Source organism: Dermacentor variabilis, chromosome 9 (assembly GCF_050947875.1).
Source record: "Dermacentor variabilis isolate Ectoservices chromosome 9, ASM5094787v1, whole genome shotgun sequence".
Classification (NCBI taxonomy): domain Eukaryota; kingdom Metazoa; phylum Arthropoda; class Arachnida; order Ixodida; family Ixodidae; genus Dermacentor; species Dermacentor variabilis.
The window spans coordinates 38,089,849-38,108,247 of record NC_134576.1 but is presented as its reverse complement, the minus strand read 5'-3'; the positions used below and the strand labels follow the sequence as shown (position 1 = coordinate 38,108,247).

General features: G+C 44.0%; 1 protein-coding gene across 1 annotated transcript in view; it reads left to right on the top strand.

Moving 5' to 3' along the window:
- Window positions 1-306: 306 nt before the first annotated feature.
- The window catches only part of LOC142592614 (uncharacterized), a 189,827-nt gene continuing 171,734 nt past the window's right edge, over window positions 307-18,399 (top strand). Inside the window, exons 1-2 of the mRNA XM_075704154.1 lie at window positions 307-792; window positions 14,781-14,971. Of these exons, the coding sequence (XP_075560269.1) occupies window positions 654-792; window positions 14,781-14,971 (330 nt within the window). The 5' untranslated portion in view covers window positions 307-653. The remainder of the gene's footprint in view (window positions 793-14,780; window positions 14,972-18,399) is intronic.

Sequence of the window (18,399 nt, the reverse complement as noted above, 5' to 3'; positions counted from 1 at the left end):
TCACGGGACAGCTGACGTCACGCGCATCATGTGACCGACAGCAGCGGCGTTGCGCGGGACTGGAAAAAGTTAGGCGGCCAAAAAATTACGTAGCAAACAGCGCTAAAGTTGGTCCATTATTGTATGACTAAACCGCTGTCCGCATTGTCACTGATTATTTTTCTGTTAAGTACATGCAGTTACACATAACCCGCACATTTAATTATCTAAGCACGAAACGCGGTTGGGCAGGAGCTGCACGTTAACTTTGGCCGTGGAGCGCTAGTTCGAGCGAGCAACGCTGTCGCGCCACGGCAGAAAGTTTTTGTTGTTGCTGTGTGCGTGTGGCGTGCGTTTCGCTCTTTCAACCCGTCCCTTCGATTACCCTTTATTTCCCAAACGAGATAATGTTGTCTGAGGAAAATACGCTACACTTTCGGCGTAAATAGTGTAGCGACTCCCGACAATTTAGCACCACCTAAATTTTGTTCCTGGGTCACCATTAAGATCTTGAGCAGTCGATGCGCGCAGCTTTAGCTTCCGTTTGCACCTCTGAAGACGGCTTTCCCGCAAAGTCATCGCAGGCAGATAGAATGAATTTGACACATGGCGAATGCGGCGCGTAGAACAATGCCGACACGCTAAGTAAGCTCGTGAAAAACAACTTCACGGAGATGTTTCAGTTGTTCGAAACGACGCGACTGCTGTCCCTGCCGTCAGCTCGCCGTCATGACGGTGTTCGGGCGTCGGTGGTTTTATCAACGTTTGCCGAGAACGCCGACTGGCAGATCTTGGTCCTCGTCTGCAGCAGTGGTAAGGAACAAGTCTCGGTGACTGTTTCTATCTTTGCACCATGGGAAAGATAAAGTGGGTGCCGATGCTGCTAGTTTTCAATCTTTAATGCATGGCCCGTTTACCGTTGTTGCAGTACGTTACGTTAATTATTGTACTAGCTACACCGCTGAATGTCGGTGTAGTATATAGATAATTGCGCACGGTCTAAGTGAAAATAGCTTGGAGAGTTGTTTAGCGGGGAAAATTTAACGTTTTTTTTTTTAGCGACATGCTGGTTTAACTGCGTTTTCACTTCTAGCTAAACGTGCCCTATGATGCAGGGATCATGCACCATTCCGCCAATGCAGATTGATTCAATTCGGTATTAATTTTTATTATGTGTATGCCTGTATATACACCAGGAGAGCGTGAAAATTAGTTTAACTCGTAGCCAGAGGCTAGCATAAGTCTTCAAGGGGCTTCTGGCGAAAAGGAAAATTGACACACAAAAAAAACATACATAACAAAACTGCATCTGCTGAACTATGCACAATACAAATAAAATTATGCAAACAAACAGCGCGCAGTTGTGAACTGCGTGACATCGTAGTTAACTAGAAGACAATCGAGAGACAATTAATACAAAAGCGGCGCAGGCACAGAAATGTACACGAAATCACCATAAAGTCGAGCAGTCATATTGCGATGAGGACAAAGCGAAAGTAAACAAACTATATAGTGCGCGTGCGATACAGTCGTTCATTCTTCTTTCATCCGGCCACACGCCCAAAATGCACGTGACACATCCGGCTGGCCATATAAATTAAAGTAAGACTGCCTGTTGTAAAATTGGTTAAATGCTGCTGTAAAGCTGTGTTAACCGAGTGAGGCTACAGTAGCGATAAATCTGGCTTTTATTATCGCGATTGGAGCTCGCCTGCTCTTGCGCTCAAAGGCTGCAGTTACTGTCTCGCACGACAACTGTCGCGCTGGCGAAGTGCTCTGACATTACCTGTCGAGGATGTGCCGTTAGTGCAAACCATTTCAACTCGAGACAATTAACTTTGTCAAATTCCATCTCGAAATGGCTAGACTTCAAATATATGTATATTATGGGGTTCAGTTTAAGGTTACTGACAATATACTGCAACAATCACCCTCCATAAAAATATTGGGTCAGTAGAAACATTTAGAAAATGCATCTAAGTCGATCAGAAAGTTAGCGAAGAAAATTATAGTTAGTGGAAAATGTGGTCATTGTTTAGGATACTGTATTCATGGTGAATGTTTCTAGCTATTGCAAATATATCTACATGCAATATGTGCATCTCACGAAATAACATTTTGCTTGGTTTAATCATCATATCTTGTACTTGCTATCATTCCTATAGCATTAATTTCATTTGACATAAAGGTTCAAGGTAGGTTTTATATTCGCATGGCCAGGAATCAAAACACACTATTACAGATGTCATTAAATTAATGCAAAATATGCAGTTTAGTGGCGAAAAACTTTATATCTCTGTGCACATCACTACCTTTCTTTTTAATGTTTTTGTTGTTATTATTATTACTGCCTTTTTTCTTTCTTGTACTATGCTTTCTGAATTATGACTTAGTCAACTGACAGCACTTATCTGCGCCTCAGCAGTTATGCTATGCATCCTCTGTGTGCTTCTCAGCTAGACCACACGCATGATTTTAAGTATGCACTTTGAGTTTTATGCTACACCATGACATCATAAGCACTCAAACTCAGTTTATAAAACAACATACGCTCATTGCAGTTAAAAAATAACACACACACATAATATATGTATATATATTTTCGGGTTGTGCATGTACAACTGTGCATGCTAATCATAAAAAGACCACGAAGACACCAAGGGCCCCTTGGTTAACCCCCTTTATTCTCATTCTGTGCACGCTAATGTTACACAAGAATAATAAGAACGAAAAAATAACCACATTTTAAAATGCACTGTATAAATATAAGCACACTACAGTTGTACCCGAATATAACAAACTTGGATAAAGTGAACTATTCTTTATACCGAACAGGTAAAACTTACTGATTGATACTCATGTGTGTAACTCCCTCATAATAGTCTGGACACTGAATGTATAGAATTCAGGATCTATGTGACCAGGGCCAGAATAATGTAAAGCTATTCCAACCTGTTTTTATTTTGCCATTAGCTCTTTGTGGTAGGTCAAAATGGCTTGGGCCCGGCCCATATTGGTGGGCGTCGCACCCATGTCATGAAGTGGTTGTGGCGGACTTGGAATAAAAGCAGGCTAATGTTGTCCCAGCCTGGGTGAGAAAGCTGCCTCACATGATGCCCCAGTGCATTTTGTGTTGGATGTGATGCACTGGTAGAATGTGGCCATTGAGAAAAATTGGCTGAAGCAGTTCTACAAATTCTCGTGTCTCGAGATCGCCATTCGTAGTGATATTGAGCAACACTCTAAAGCACAAGCAAAAAAAATTACTGCCCAGTATGGGCAGTTGTGTTTTCAATTAATGAATTTCTGTTTCTTCGTTCCCTTTTGTTGTCCTCGTGTTTTTTTGTGCTTTGCTTCAAGTTATGCAGTACCAATTGGCCCACCAATCTGTTCTAATGAATTTTTTGGCTTCTATTCCCTACTGGATAAAGCATGACAAGTGTTGATGGTCAGCCTTGCTAGGTAATACACACTTGCGATTGTTTGAGCACATCGGCAACAAGGAAAACGAGGTGTTTGTCCACTTGCCTGCCATCATCGTCAACACCTGTATATGTTAATTTTGGTATATGCAATTACCTGATACAGCTAAACCTCGATATAACAAACTTCAATATAACAAAGTACTTAAAGGGACCCTGAACTGATTTTGTACAGATATACTGAGTTGTTAGGGTAGGTCCTTCTAATCATTAAGTGGCATTTAAGTGCTCTGCATAATGCATGTAGTTTATTATAAGGTTTTAAAAATGTGCATTGCTACCGATTGCAGAAGCGCCGCTCCCCTGAGTATTCAGCCGCCCCACACCAAGTGACGTGTGTCATCCATCTGATGTCAGTTGGGCGAGCTATCTGATTAGCTGCACAGGTCATGTCATCTATAATTTTCCAACCTTATGGTGAACAAATGTTGCTCATAATGGTTGGAATCTTGGTTAACTTGTTTCTATAAAAAACAGTAACAGAAAGGGAATACACAACGTCAATTTATTACTGTACTCAAGCACTTCCGGCACACAGCACGTGTTGCCTGTTTGTGTTACAACATTCCCTGTGTTGATGCAAGCTGCACGGTAGAGTATTGGTCTCCAGTCTTCTTTTCACAAGCACCATGGATTGCCTTTGTTATGTTGTGGGTTGTAAATCTAGCGATCGCCGATATGTCAAGTTGCGATGTCGCATCGCACTGCAAGGCAGCAGATGAGCCGAGTGGCTGCAGCGCATCCAACTGTCAGTATCCGATCGGCCGGAATCTATGCGTTTGTGGCCGTGACTTCAGGCTAGAGGATTACTACCATGATAGTTTTGGTGTGTCCGGTATTCAGGTGAATGAATACAAGCGGGAGCAGACTGGGCATTTTACCGGAAGAGCGGAGGCACAAACAAGAACTGCCTGCACGTGCAGCCACCTGGTGGCACAGAGCTCGGCCAAACACAGAGCTGATATAGAAATCACCAAGTGTATTCTAGTTCCCCGATGGTGTAAATTTTCGGCAAGAGTGTAATCATGACCACGTCCTTTTAAGTCTTTAAAATATTATACACTTGGTTACCACTATAGTAGTGCTCTATCTTTGGCTGGTTTACACTAAAGCCCCTTCATCACAGCAGTAGTACTATGGAGGGGCTCTAGTTTACGCCTCCGCCAAAACTCCCAGCTTGCCTGTGGTTACCGGAATATTGGACACGCTTGGTGCTGTGACAGAATGCTCGCAACGCACGCTGCTTAGATAGCTTTCATGGAGGATCGGCAGCTAGGCGGCTAGCTGAGAGGTTAGGGAGGCTTCGCACACTGCCTCCATGACAGCCAGATGTAGACAACATGTCACATCATGACGCAGAGCCAGTGAAGGCAGAGCTTAGCCCCGATCACTTGGCAAGCGAGTTGAGCAGAAAATGCATGGCTAGGGAGAAAGGTAACTTGTAATCGTCCGTAGTTCTTTTAATATGAGACACCTCACTTAAATTGTGGTGCTGATGATTTACTGTAGCTGTACCCTACGTGTCTACAGAATTTGTCCAAACTGTTTCAGGGACCCATTTTATTTAATTTTATTTTTATACCCTCAATCGCCGAAGCATTGTGGGGGGTTTGGGTGACAGTATATAAACAAAGAAAAGAACCGAATTAAACGGGCAGCCTTATACAGTATTAGTGACAACTTGTAGATGTGAAATAAAATATAACAATGAAACTAAAAGAAAATAACTGAATTGAACAGGAAAAAAAAAACAGCATGTTATACAATATTAGCGGCAAAATGTAAACATAAAGAAATATTGAAATAGAATTAGAAAGAAAGCCGTGGAAAAAAGAAAGCAGAAGAAACTTCGGGCATTGCGGCACGTGTACAAAGAAAAAAGAAAGGAGTAGAGAGGAGATATACATGAGATGGTTAAGGAGGGTTATCACAATGTAGATGTGCAGATAAAATTTTTTGTAACTTCTTGTCCATAGAACGCCATGCATTTTGAACCTCAATATAATGAAGTGTGTTTATACATGGTGTTGCATACTCCAGGGTAGCGTATCGTACTGCTGCCGAGTTGTAGTGACGCCTGCCTATCGAAGCTCGACCGACGTTACTTATTGGGTAATGTGGCGTTGTCAGCGGGCTGCAGGCATCCGGTAGACCATGGTGACCGGGCAAGGACGAGACGATTTCTAGTGCGAAACTTGCACAGTTTATTCAAAGGTTGATGAAAAGTGAAGAGAAGAGAATGAAGTGATTAAATATACATTTCAGAGCCCCTTAAATAGGCTCTCTACAATCGTCAGAGGGATCTTGCTTCCGTCGACGTCACATGACTGACACAGAGTCTCATTGGTGGAAAGAGGGCCCCGCCTCTTGTTATACCACGCCTGTGGTGGTTCCGAGCCTCCTGGAATTGTAGACGCTTGTCTGTCTCTATTGCGCGTTGCTGGTTCGTGGAAGTTTTCCTGTAGAGTTTGACCGTTCGAAGAAAGGGTCCCTCTAAACTCACACACGCACGCACAGAAGAGGCCTGTAAACACTGCGGGGCTTCCGCCATACCGGCATACACTCGAAATGGTCATGGCGAATTAGGAAATCACGCTTCATTACAACGAGGCATGGTGGGTGAAGGTCGGGTGAGAGAAAGTCCTTTCTGCACGAGGTGCTGGATGCCAACCGTAGCAGGAGAAGTCACATCTCATTTCGACGAGGCATGGTGAGAGAAGGTCGGGTGAAGTTTCTTTCTGCATGTGGTGCCAGACGCCAACCGTAACAATGGTTTCAGTATAACAATATTTATCTGAAGCCATGAAAAAATTCCAAGAAAATGAATGCAAACTGCTGCAGACGCAGATGGTTTAAATGGTTTGGATGCAGATAGTCAAATGGTTTAACTACATGTGGGGGCATGGAAACATGTATCTCAAATCACACGCCACGTGACATAGAGAGCGTCACAGCTTGTCATCCATTTGCCATCTGCGCAAACTCATCTACAGGGCATACAAGCCGGTTGGTTGTTCTGTACTCAAGTGAACACAGCGAACGAGGCAGAGACGGGAGAAAGACAGAAAAAAATATGTATTGACTGACAATGACACAAAGGTTAAAAGAAACACACAAAAAAACACAAGAACACTAACACACGTTCACTTAATCTAGATCAATGATGAATACAAAAGAAATAAAACGAACAGTTAACAGTAAATATAGAAATTAACACTACACAAAACTCACTTAATGGTGGTTAACTAAACAGAGTTAAAAAGAAAGCAAATGATGGTATACGCATGGCCGGGCAGTTGCAGCAAGTCCATAAAGCGTGGAGTCAATGGCAGAGCTTTCGCGAAGAACGCTGGCAAGCCAATCTCGTTGTGGTGGATGCGATTGCTAGGCTGGGTTTCCCGGGAGTCTAGGTCTGTCGTCTTCCCTCGAGCAGGCTGAGCTAACTTGAGTGAATCTACCGTGAGCTTCGTTGCAGACATTGGTTTTTTGCCTTTTACACCAACTAGTAACTCGCAGCTCAGATGCGGCAAGGCGGCTCAAGCAATACTGGACGCCACTAGCTTCTTGACGCTTTTCAGGAGATTGTAAGCTCAGCTTCTAGACTGCTTAGCTCGGTCTAATACCTGCGTTTAAATAACTTCTCTTTTCCCTAGTTCCCTGTGTTGGGGAACAGCAGATATTGGGGATGATCCAATCAAGTTCACCCAATTGGATCCCAGCTCCTCCCAAAGTCTTGGCCGCGCCCTTTTTGGTTTGGGTTGAGGGAACGGGTGATTCCCCCCTGCATTTAGAGGTCGCGCACTCGTATTGCACCACACACACACACACCCTTGAGTCCATGGTGGGTCTCTGTTGTTCGTTTAGAAACACAGAAGAAACAACGGCGGCCAGCCATACGGTGCTGTCGGCACACATACACTGTCAGCAATTCGTGGACATGGGATTGCACAGAGGCACCACGCACACTGCCAGCAATTCGTGTACACAGGATTGCACAGACACAGCACATATTTCTGAGTATTTGCACCTCCCCCTTCTTAGTAAGCTTCTCAATGCACATGTGGGGCAGAGAATACACAGGGGTTCCTACAGAAAGCTGTCAGGGCGTCATGGTTGCACCGACCACAAAAAGACAATAATCTCTAAAGCTGTTTTTGACTTCTTTCGGCTCCTTGCCCGAGTGGCTGACAATAACTGTCTTGCTCGCCGGTCCCTATTTCCACGACCTTTTGGCGCCCGTTGATTGGTGCTCCACTGAATCGAATAATGCCGCACCGTGACAGAGAGCAACCGCCAAAGCGGGGCAGCATAGCAGAAAAACCGTCTTGCTATCGTGTTCCATAGACAATACATATGTGATAAGGTCCTATCACACACTCTTTATTGTGGTTGTGAGCGAAAGCATGTAAGGGTGGGCTGAGAACACTAGTGGCGTAATGCGTGCTGTCTTCTCACACGAGCAAAGGGCTGGGGTGTGAGTGTGTGGCAGGGTACCACACATCTCCTCCTATAGCCCAGCTTTGGCTGTGCACGGCTGTCAGTGTGGCGTAACGAAAATGCAGCCTGCATGCCTTTTCTTGGAGGTAAGCTGTGGCAGGGGCTATAGCTTTGGCGAGCCAAGATGGCTGTGGCTTCACGTGCACTGTCTTTCTGGATGCTTAATGCTGGGAGTCATGTAATCTCAAGTTTTGAAGATGCATTGAAGTGAGAGGCAGATGCAGCATCCACATTCCCCCTTCCTGCACTTTTTATGACGGCATCGTCCCATTGCGGGCGATCATATATCAGCTGTGGGTGTGGAGTAGACACATCGCAGGCTTCTCTTTGTACCACCTATGTGAAGATATACGCAGCATGAAACCAGATCTTGTGCAGCCGACTCTCAAATTTAGCAATGTGAAAATTTCTCATTCAAATTCGCCTTTTTTTTTTCTGATTACCAAATAGTTCAGAAACTTTTGCGGACTCTTCTGCGTAGGAAAAATCTGTCGACAAGTGGACTTAATTGCATAAAGGTCGAATTTCAATATAAGGAAGTGCCGATTTTACTGACTTGTTATACAGTAGAACCTCTTTGATACACTCCCGTTATGTGCATTTTCCCAGCACCAACGTTTGCAACTGAGAACATTAAAAACAACCCAATAAAGTTACTCAGTTTTGACCAGTTCATACTTTCCCGGAAGACACTATTGTTTCCGGAAAACACGATTTTTCGGCACCAACTTTCAGTACATCGCGAAACTGCGATCGTATGATACGTTTGCCGGCCACTAGATACCATGTAAATAAGAAAATGTGCGAGGCACGCACGATCAAGAACCGTATATAGCGGCCTGCTGCGGCTGAACATGCCGGCGCGCACTTAGTTTCTTGCTTCGGTACCAGCAAATACCCGGGCTCGTCGCACGTGTCATTTACTGCTGTCGCCACCAATCCTTTTGTGATATGCCTATTCGCCTGTTTCACAGCATGTGGTGCCGTCGGAAGAGTAGTGCACGCTTTTAATAGGCGATAACCGAAACGGGACTCTGTTCCCTGCAGCAGACTGCGATCATATACGTCTGTCAGCCGCTAGATCCCACGTGAACAAGGCACGAGGCGTGCACAGTCTCTTATTCTGGTGCCAGCAAATCTCCGTTCGGGTTTTCGCACGCCGCATCAATAGCTATCACCACCAAACCTATTGCAATAAGCATCTTCACCAGTGGCGTAGCTAGGTCATCTGGCACCCGGGGCCTTTAGCTCTTCTGTCACCCCCCCACCTTCGGGTGTAGTTGAGGAAGGCGAGGATATTGACAATTTCCGGGTGTCTTCAGACGTAAATGACACCCCCTCCCTTACTGTCCCCGTGCACCCGGGGCCCACGGCCTCCCCTGTTGCTACGCCACTTATCTTCACCCATCTGTTTTACAGCGCTTGGTGCGTAGTGCCGTTGGTCGCGTAGTGCACGCTTTTAGTAGGCAATGATCTAAACTCATCGCCATTCCCTGCTGCAGGCGGCACGGCGTGGGCATCACGTTTCACTTTGGCGACATCCCGCGTCCCCCACCAGATTTTGTTTCAGTTTCCCGTTGCCCTCTTAAAACACCTAAACTTGTCGGGGGTGGTCAAAGTACCAACAGTTTGACGTGTGTCGGCGGCTCGGCTCGTGCCACAACAATCCACGCAACGCTTCACACTACATAGATGTCAACAATAGCTGAATCTGTAAAATTGTTTTGTTATTTCGGGTCTTACGTTTTCCCAGTTACTATGTCTTTCTCACGGTTTTTTCCAAAACGTGTCAGTGAGGTTCTACTGTATTGAGGTTTAAAGGGACAGACAACCGCTCAGTACATGAATTGAGGTAACTTCACTGATAGAATGATTCCCTATCGTAGTGGCTAAAACGAGCCATGCTTTTCTTGTTAAGCGAGAATTTATATTTTTAATTCATCACTAAAAGTCACAAAAAATCTTTTGGCACCCCACGCGGCAGAAACATGAAGCTGCATAAGAGGTCCACCAACTGATTTACTAGCGTTTGTGGTCCCTGGTCTTTTTGTTAGTATTGAAATGCAGTATGCTTTTTATTATTATAAGCTTTTCCTGACTTACAATGTCCAGGTAAGCCTTCATTTGTAGTGAGCAGAAAAGTGGCATCGCCTTCGCCTTCGATGAGTTGGCTTGGCTCTTCTATTGACAGAACAATCAGCCACCCATGACATAGGCGTGTACTTCAGGAAAAACGTGGTACAAATGCAAGAGATGTACATACAACAACGCAAACTTATTTCACCAGCTTCTTATCTTGAAATGTGGTTGGAAAAGTCAAAATGTAGGTGGTTAACCACAATTACCCTCACTTCTGTGAAAGCAAAACGTTGGGCAGCTCTCACAGTTTGTGAGGCGGGCTATTGACATCACTCTCGTTTCCCAGCGTTGCTGAGAAAGGACGCTTACTTTTTTTAGAGGCTGCTCAGATCGAAAAATTCTGCTTACTAAATATCTACGTGCTTATGGAAGTAACCGTTGCACATGTAAACACTACCGAGGGTGAGCTTTGTGTTGCACCATAAAAAACTATGTCCGTAAAGGGACTGGTAACTGACCAAATCGTGTTGTGAGACGTTGATGGAAGTGGAATGACCATGATTTATAGTGATAGAAACCATCATGTTGTTAGCGATTTAAGTAGGAATTATAATTTTAAATTGGCAAATAAAGTCTCAAAAACTGGTAAATGGTGAAACGTGGCGGTAAAATCTTGGTACTTCGGATGTATTCTATGAGATTTATTTATTTATTTATTTATTTATTTAGTACATACTACAGACCACATTGTGGTCCTTGCAGGACGAGCAGACATTGAGTACAAGACATATACAAGATACGTTCGCATACATTCCTAAAATGTATAGACTCTACAATAATATATTGCTCACAGAAAGATTTAGTAAACAGATCAAAACGCAATACCTAAATCAATTAATGGTGCACGCTGAACAATGTAAAAAAAAAGGCAAGGGAATTGCACATCAAAGGCAAGGGAGTTTGATAGCCGAGCACCTGCCCCGCTCATTCAACAGGAAGAACACATTCTATACAGAAAAAAACAAGACAATAAAAACTTACATAAAACACAGTCACATGTTGTAAGGGGCGGGCAGCGAATTCCATTCAGAAATAGTTCGGGAAAGGAGAACTTATAGCTGTCTGTCCTAGCATAGATAGGTGTCAGTGTATCCGAACGATGGTGTCGTGTATACCTAGTGGAGAGATGGCTTACATATAGTGAAGGGTCCAGAGCCAATTTGTGATTAATTAGATTATGTAAAAAGTCTAGCCTGTGTTTCTGTCTTCTTTGTTCAAGCGAAGGAATATCATTAGCCAACATCAACTCTGACTGGGAATCTGAACTTTTGAACTTAGAATAAATAAAACGAACAGATTTCTCTGTATTCTATCATGTTTGTTAACATTGACTTTAGTATAGGGATCCCATGCAACGCAAGCATGTTCAAGTTTTGGCCGGATATAGGTTAGGTAAGTGAGTAGCTTAACGTTTGAAGGGGCATTTCTTAGTTTGTGTCGCAGATAGGTTAGCTTCCAAAAGGCGTAAGAACATGTGTTGTCAGTGTGAAGGTTCCAAGAAAATTTATTAGTGAACGTTACGCACAGGTACTTGTAACTCTCAACTTGCTTTAATGAAACAGATCCCATTTGATACGTGTATTCCAGGGGATTCTTTTTATGCGTTATGCGAAGAGAGACAGTTTTATCTATGTTTGCAGCCATGCCCCATTCTTCGCACCACAAAAATATATTATTCAAGCTACAGTTAAGCTCCTTCTGATCATCCACGGACTTAATAGTACGGAATACAACGCAGTCATCTGCAAACAGCCTTATTTGTGTTCCTGGTTTGACGACGGTAATAATGTCATTAATATATAAAAGAAAGAGCAATGGACCCAGGACACTGCCCTGGGGAACACCTGAAGTGACTGGTAGATATCCCGAGTTGTGATCATCAACTGAAAGATACTGTTGGCGATTATCCAGATAGTCTGTAATCCAGGTAATTATGATGTCTGGAAGATTAATATTCCTTAATTTTAAAATTAGCTTTCTGGGAATTACCCTATCGAATGCTGTACGTAAGTTGACTGTTATTAAGTACATCATAATTGCTGCTTAAAATTGCTGTTGGTATATTATTAGACACTCGTGCATTATTCTGTGCTTTAGAAATAAAAAATGCACGGATGGCAATGGCAACATGCTGAATTCCGTATTACATATGTAAAGGCATTGTTTTGTTTTCGATCCGATTGGTTTCGTTCTGACTGGTTAAATACCAAAGCAGTTGGGCAGAAAACCACGAAAACATGTAGGTATTATCAGAGAAATCATTTAACAGTTCAAAAGACTATAATCGCAGGAACACCGACTTGAGAAACAAAATTACACTTTATTACAGCACGGCTGCACTTGTCATCTGCCTCCAACTAAGGCCGGCGTCTAATCGCCATTGCGCTCACCTGTCACTGTTTCCAGCATGCTTCTAGTGTACGATTACATCCTCACTGCTGATTGAAAAATTCTGATAAAAAATGTTCCACGGTGTTTCCTGTGTTAGCACTTCATGATTAAACACTCTGACCAGTAAGCTTTCCATAGCAGTAAAAAAGAATGGGTACCATGAAAATTGGTTCTCAGTCCCTTTAAAAATCATTTGTCACTCCCTTTAACTGTATATCGAACTATTTTTACTGCGCAATCTTGTTCGTTATAAGCAGGCTTGACTGTACTTCTACTATATGTGCCACTAAATGGGTTATTGCAGGTAAAGTGCATTAGAGAAGATGGGCAAGAGGATGGGCGTTTAGGTGCCTGGGTGTTTAGGTGCCTGCTTGCAGCTCCATGATTTGGCCACGCAGGAGGTCCTTCTTTGTTGATTTATATGAAGTAATTCAAGATAATTATCGCTGCGTATATTAGGCATAATATATTCGCAACAGGTACTTTTGTCGCTATTTTTCAGTTTAGAGATATGGCATCCACCTTTATAGATGGAATAAAAGTAATAAAAAATACTAATAAATTTTTTTTTCATATAGTATGCAGATTTCCAAAAGTGCCCATGATGCATGAAATGCATACTTAAAAACGAATTTTTTGACAGGTAGGACGATTTGGTGGTCCTCATAACATGGTGAATAGTGCAGATGCAGGGACAAGAACAGAACATGGAACACAGACACAGCACACGTGCTGCATCATCATCGTCTTCTTTTTCCTCTTGTCTGTCTGCACTGTTCACTTTGTTCACAAACCAACTATTTCAAACCGGTCTTCATGGTGGGAGGAAGAAGCGGATGGAGTAGAAGCAGTATGTGATGTACGGAGCAGGCAGACTGTTAGAATCTGTTAGGATAACAACATAGGTGCCAAGAAGAGGACAGTGTAGGTGTCAGCACTAGAGAGTCATGTAAAGTGACAAGTCATGGGAAGCTAGCTTGTATGCAATTAGTGATTGCAAAATGGGAGTAATTGATGAGTCTTGGGAGCGTTGCTTGACTTAGCAGACTCGATTTGCAAAACTGTCCTGGTGTACTGCAGCTTGGATAAACGCAATGAATCAAAACAAAAACAAAGCTGGGTGAGTTAGTAGGTTGGAAGCAGCACGCTCTACCATTTGGTATGCCACAGGAGTATGTTGGCATATCTACACACTCGAATATACATCTGCATGTCTCATTTTAAACCTGCCTTGTGACAGATCTGGCTCTAGCTATCTTTACAGTGGGATTTATATATGGTGCCATGCTTCATTCCTTGTTCTCTCGAGGATTTCCACATGCTTAACTGATAGGTGACACCTTTCAAATTGAGCACTTCGCTCACTGGCCTTGGTGCTTTGTCTCTAGAGGGTAAGCGATGCTGGATGTTACTCTTAAGAAATTCCAACTTAGAGGGGCTTGTCCTGGACTACTCGCTGTAGACGTGAGCGGTCGAGCGCAACCTGTTTGATTTTGAGAACAGTGAAACAGTTCAAGAAAGAGAACAGCTAAAGTGTTTTGTGTGTGGACTGTCAAGAAGGCATGTTGCTTGGCCAGTTCATCTGTGATGGGGAATAACTAGAGCAGCCCATGACAGGCTGTATGCAAAATTTTTCACAGGAATAATCTATGAAATTCTATTGATGTACAGCAAGAGATTTCGTATAACAAGTGAGACACTGCATCAGCGATCGAGAGATAGGGAACATCCCCTCTATGTTAAGAATAAGTTACGACAGTGCGCATTGCAACACACATGTTTCTGCATGTTGATGTGAGTCGCATTTCTGGATGATACAGATATTGGAAGCAGCAAAACTAGGGTATTGCATGTGCAATTTTTGAAACATTAATTAAACATAGACAGTACTAGTACATTAATGCCACTGTATGAGAGGAAATGCAGTATATTGTCGGTGCTTAAATGATAATTATTGAATGATTTGTACAGTAGATTTTAGCACTTTTGCGCTAAAATATACTTGTCTACTGGACTGCAAGATATTGTTTGCCACTTGCTAGGCTCTGCAACTATGGTTTCCGATTGTGGTGGCCCCATTCTGATAGGAGGGGAATGCAAGAATGCCCATGTACTGCACTTTGGGTGATACATTCGAGGCGATGAAAATTATTCAAGAACACTCCATACAATGATTGCCATAGCCTCTGTGTTGTTTCAGGATGTTAAAGCTCCGTCAATTGAGCAGCATTGTCAAAATTAGCTGGTTTAATTATCTTTTTTGATGATAATGATTGCGTGACTGCATTGCAGGGCATGTGGTCCTGTACCTGCGGCACCTACATGACTCCCGGCCTCGCTTCTGGAGCCTGCCATGGTCAACACCACGAAGGCCGCATCCGTTTGGCGATGTGGTGGCGCTGTGCACGGACCCTTTTGGCACCAAGGTTGTTCTCGCCACCGCTGGTAGCGCACTGCTTGTCTGGAACATCGTGCCCTTCCTGGTGAGCTGTGGAGACAAACTACATATTCAAGGGACACTACAGAGGACTACAATCAAACATAAATATAACAAATATGAATATAAAAAATTATTGAATACAACAGAATATATGCAGGACCGTTAGCCACGCTTTATTACGATGAGTAGTCGACTGCTGCAACGATACTAAAACTACAGGACCCGAGACTATGTGAGTTGTAACGAAACAAATATTTCTTTGCTTGCAGCTTGAAAATACATACTGCAGATCAATTCTGTGGATGCTCACAAGGTGGAGGGTGGTTCACAAAAGGGAAAATTGTCATCCACCTCCTGACTGTACCACGAAGCTACAAAGGAAATCCAATACTGTTTTTTTTTTATATAGGAAGCATTGCAGCTGAAGAAAAATATGTCCCTATGCAGGGACAGAATTCAGGACCAATGCCTTTCCGCGATGGTCGCTCCACTGTCTGAGCTAACCAGAAGGCTAGCGGATTGTGGAGCAAGGCCAAATTAATGGGCAACACATACCAGAGGGGCACTGAATATGGCTAGTAAATCGTGCAGATGCCCATATAGTGGAGAAAGGTTCATCAAAGGAAAAAATTGTCATCCACCTGACTATAGCACGAAGCTACAAAGGAGACCCAGTACATGAATTCCCAAAAGCACACGCACATTCAGGGCAATTTTGGAACCTAAATGACATGAAGCTTGTTTGAGTGAGCGAGGTAGCCGTAGTAGTGGATGGCTCAAGCACAGCCTTGTTGCCTGTAGTTTTATTTATTTATTAATTCATTGGCAGTACCCTCAGGTCCCGAAGCACATTGCAGAGGGAGGTGGGCACATTGTGTTTGTACAATCACAGTAATGTAAACAATGACACTATTAGATACGAAAGCAAAATAAAAGAATTGATAATTAACAGTGTGCTTATTCTAATAGGTGGTCATTAACAGAGGCCTTGAATGACAATGCTCTAAGTAACATTATTGTATGTGCCGATGGGCAAAATAAGAACAAGGTAAAAGCGGGAGCAAACGTTGTCACATGTGGACTTGCCTTTTTCAAGGCGAAATATTTCAAACCATATGTCTCCGTGAAAAAGACAAGTCCGCTTGTCGAAACGTTGGCTCCCACTTTTACCTTGTTCTCGTTTTGCCCACCATCTTGAATGTCTATCTCCCACCTTCCCTGGGTTTTCCCATTATTGTATGGGCCAAGCACAAAACTAACCAATAAATAGCAGCGCAGGTTAGTCGGAGGAGGAGTCAATAATGGCAGGCTTGAATGACTGTGCATCTCAATGCTGGCAGTGGCACTAGGATGGTGGTTCCATTCTAAGCTAGTCTTGGGTATAAATTAATCATGGAATAGATTATTATTGCAAGAAGGGATGGCGGTGAGGTGCGACAAAAAACTGGAGGAATACATTTCAATATCTTTCAGAATCTTTGAGTTGATGTTATCAACATTACAGCTGAATGAAAATTTCAATGTGCAATGTAACTTGGCAGTTGCTTGAAAAATCAATAATAAACATCATCCATGTGAAAAAATTCGCAATGGTGAAGTTGTTAGCTGTCTGTTTCGTGAGGATGATGTGATGTATGACTGTCACAGTGTAGGTATGTCCACTGCTGCAAGTTCTGAAACTTGTAAGTAAGAACCAACTTCAGACAAAACAATGAAGCGTACACGCTCTGTTGCACACAGGCACACACACTTTATAAGACTTTGAGGACAGTACACATTAACTAAATAGGAACTAGACGCACTAAATATGAAGTCACAAATAAGTCCCCAAACTAAGCAAGTCAAATATCAACATTCACATAGAGGTGGAGTGTCGGAGCATATCAGAGGCTGGAATGATGCAGGTGGCGAGTATCTGCTCTGACTAGGGCCAACCATGTATGACAGGCAGCCAGAAGATGTGGCAGGACTGGGTAGAAGCTCAGGCCAGGAAGGTAGGCCACCCCTCAGACATACATAAGCTACAGGAGGGGAGTTGTAAGCTCATGAGAAACAGGCATACACAATAGTCCTGACCTATCGTCCGACAAGATACTTCTTTTGCCAGTGCTACCTTCTTCTCTTCACCTCTTCTCTCACAGTGGTTGCGGGGTGGCAAAATGCATTTCTATGGGGTCAAAATGCCAAAACGTTTATGTGCTTAGGTTTAGGTGTACGTTAAAGAACTCCGAGTGGTCAAATTTAATTCAGAGTTCCCTACTACGGTGTGGCTCATAATTGTATCATGGTTTTGGCAAGCAACACCCCAGAATTTTTAACAAATGGCTTGCGTCCCTGTGTTGGCGTAGATGTCTCTGAAAAAGGGGCCTTGAAGCATAGCAGCAGCTATGGCTATTCTGCTTCTAAGGATGTGGTTACGTGATAAATTTCCATCTGTGGCACTCGCATACCACAGGGATGGAGTGGTTGTAATTTTAATGCTCTAAGGAGAACAACAGGCAGTCCTGTAGCACCCTCCCTTGGGTGGCACCTAGAACCTGGTTAGCACATGCCCGCATGATGAGAAAATAAAGATGACGCCCGGCTGTGGCATGCGAAGCCACGGGTTGCAGTTCTATTCAGGCATCGATTCGAGTCAGCTGTCTCTTTCCTTCACACCTGAGACATAAGCCTACAAGGGGTGACCTAGGACGAACACAATGACTGATCCGCCCGAACCTTCCACAGAACAGGACTCCCGTTCGCAGGACATCTCGTCACTGTGGCTTTGCCTTCCACCCTTCTGGATCCAGAACCAGCAAGTTTGGTTTCGCCAGATCGAGGCGCAATTCTGCCTCTACCACGTCACAACGCGCTACTACCACGTCACCTCATTCCTTCCTCCTGAGGTTGCCAGCGACCTCTCAGACGTTCTGTCTGCTCCCACCGGCGCTACACCATATCAGCACCTCAAGACCAAAGTGCTGGAGAGATTCATGCCTTCCGAATGCACCCGCCTCCAGCAGCTCCTTACCAAGGAGGGCCTTGGTGACCGGTGCCCCTCCCAACTGCTGCACCAGATGCAACAGCTTCTCGGGGAGAGCGGTGTCCCCACTCACTCAGCGTTGCTTCGAGAGCTTTTCCTCTGATGCCTTTCCCAGCCCAACCGCCTCATCCTCACAGAGGCTGGCGATGTCACCCTTGACCTCCTGGCGGAGCTTGCCGATCAGGTCCATGAGCCGACCTTCCTGTCTGTCACTGCTGTCTTACCGCCTACAGACCCAGCGATTTCGTGCCTACAGACTCGCATCGATGAGCTCACCGCCTCAATCGCCGCAACCTGGAACCTACCCCAGGGGACCGTTCGCCTCGTCTCGGTCATCGCACTCTTTCATGTACACATCAAGCTCGGAGTCCCAGCCCTCTGCCTCTCTGCTGGTACCACTGGTGTTTCCGACACCAAGCCACGAAGTGCACACCTCCCTGTTCGTG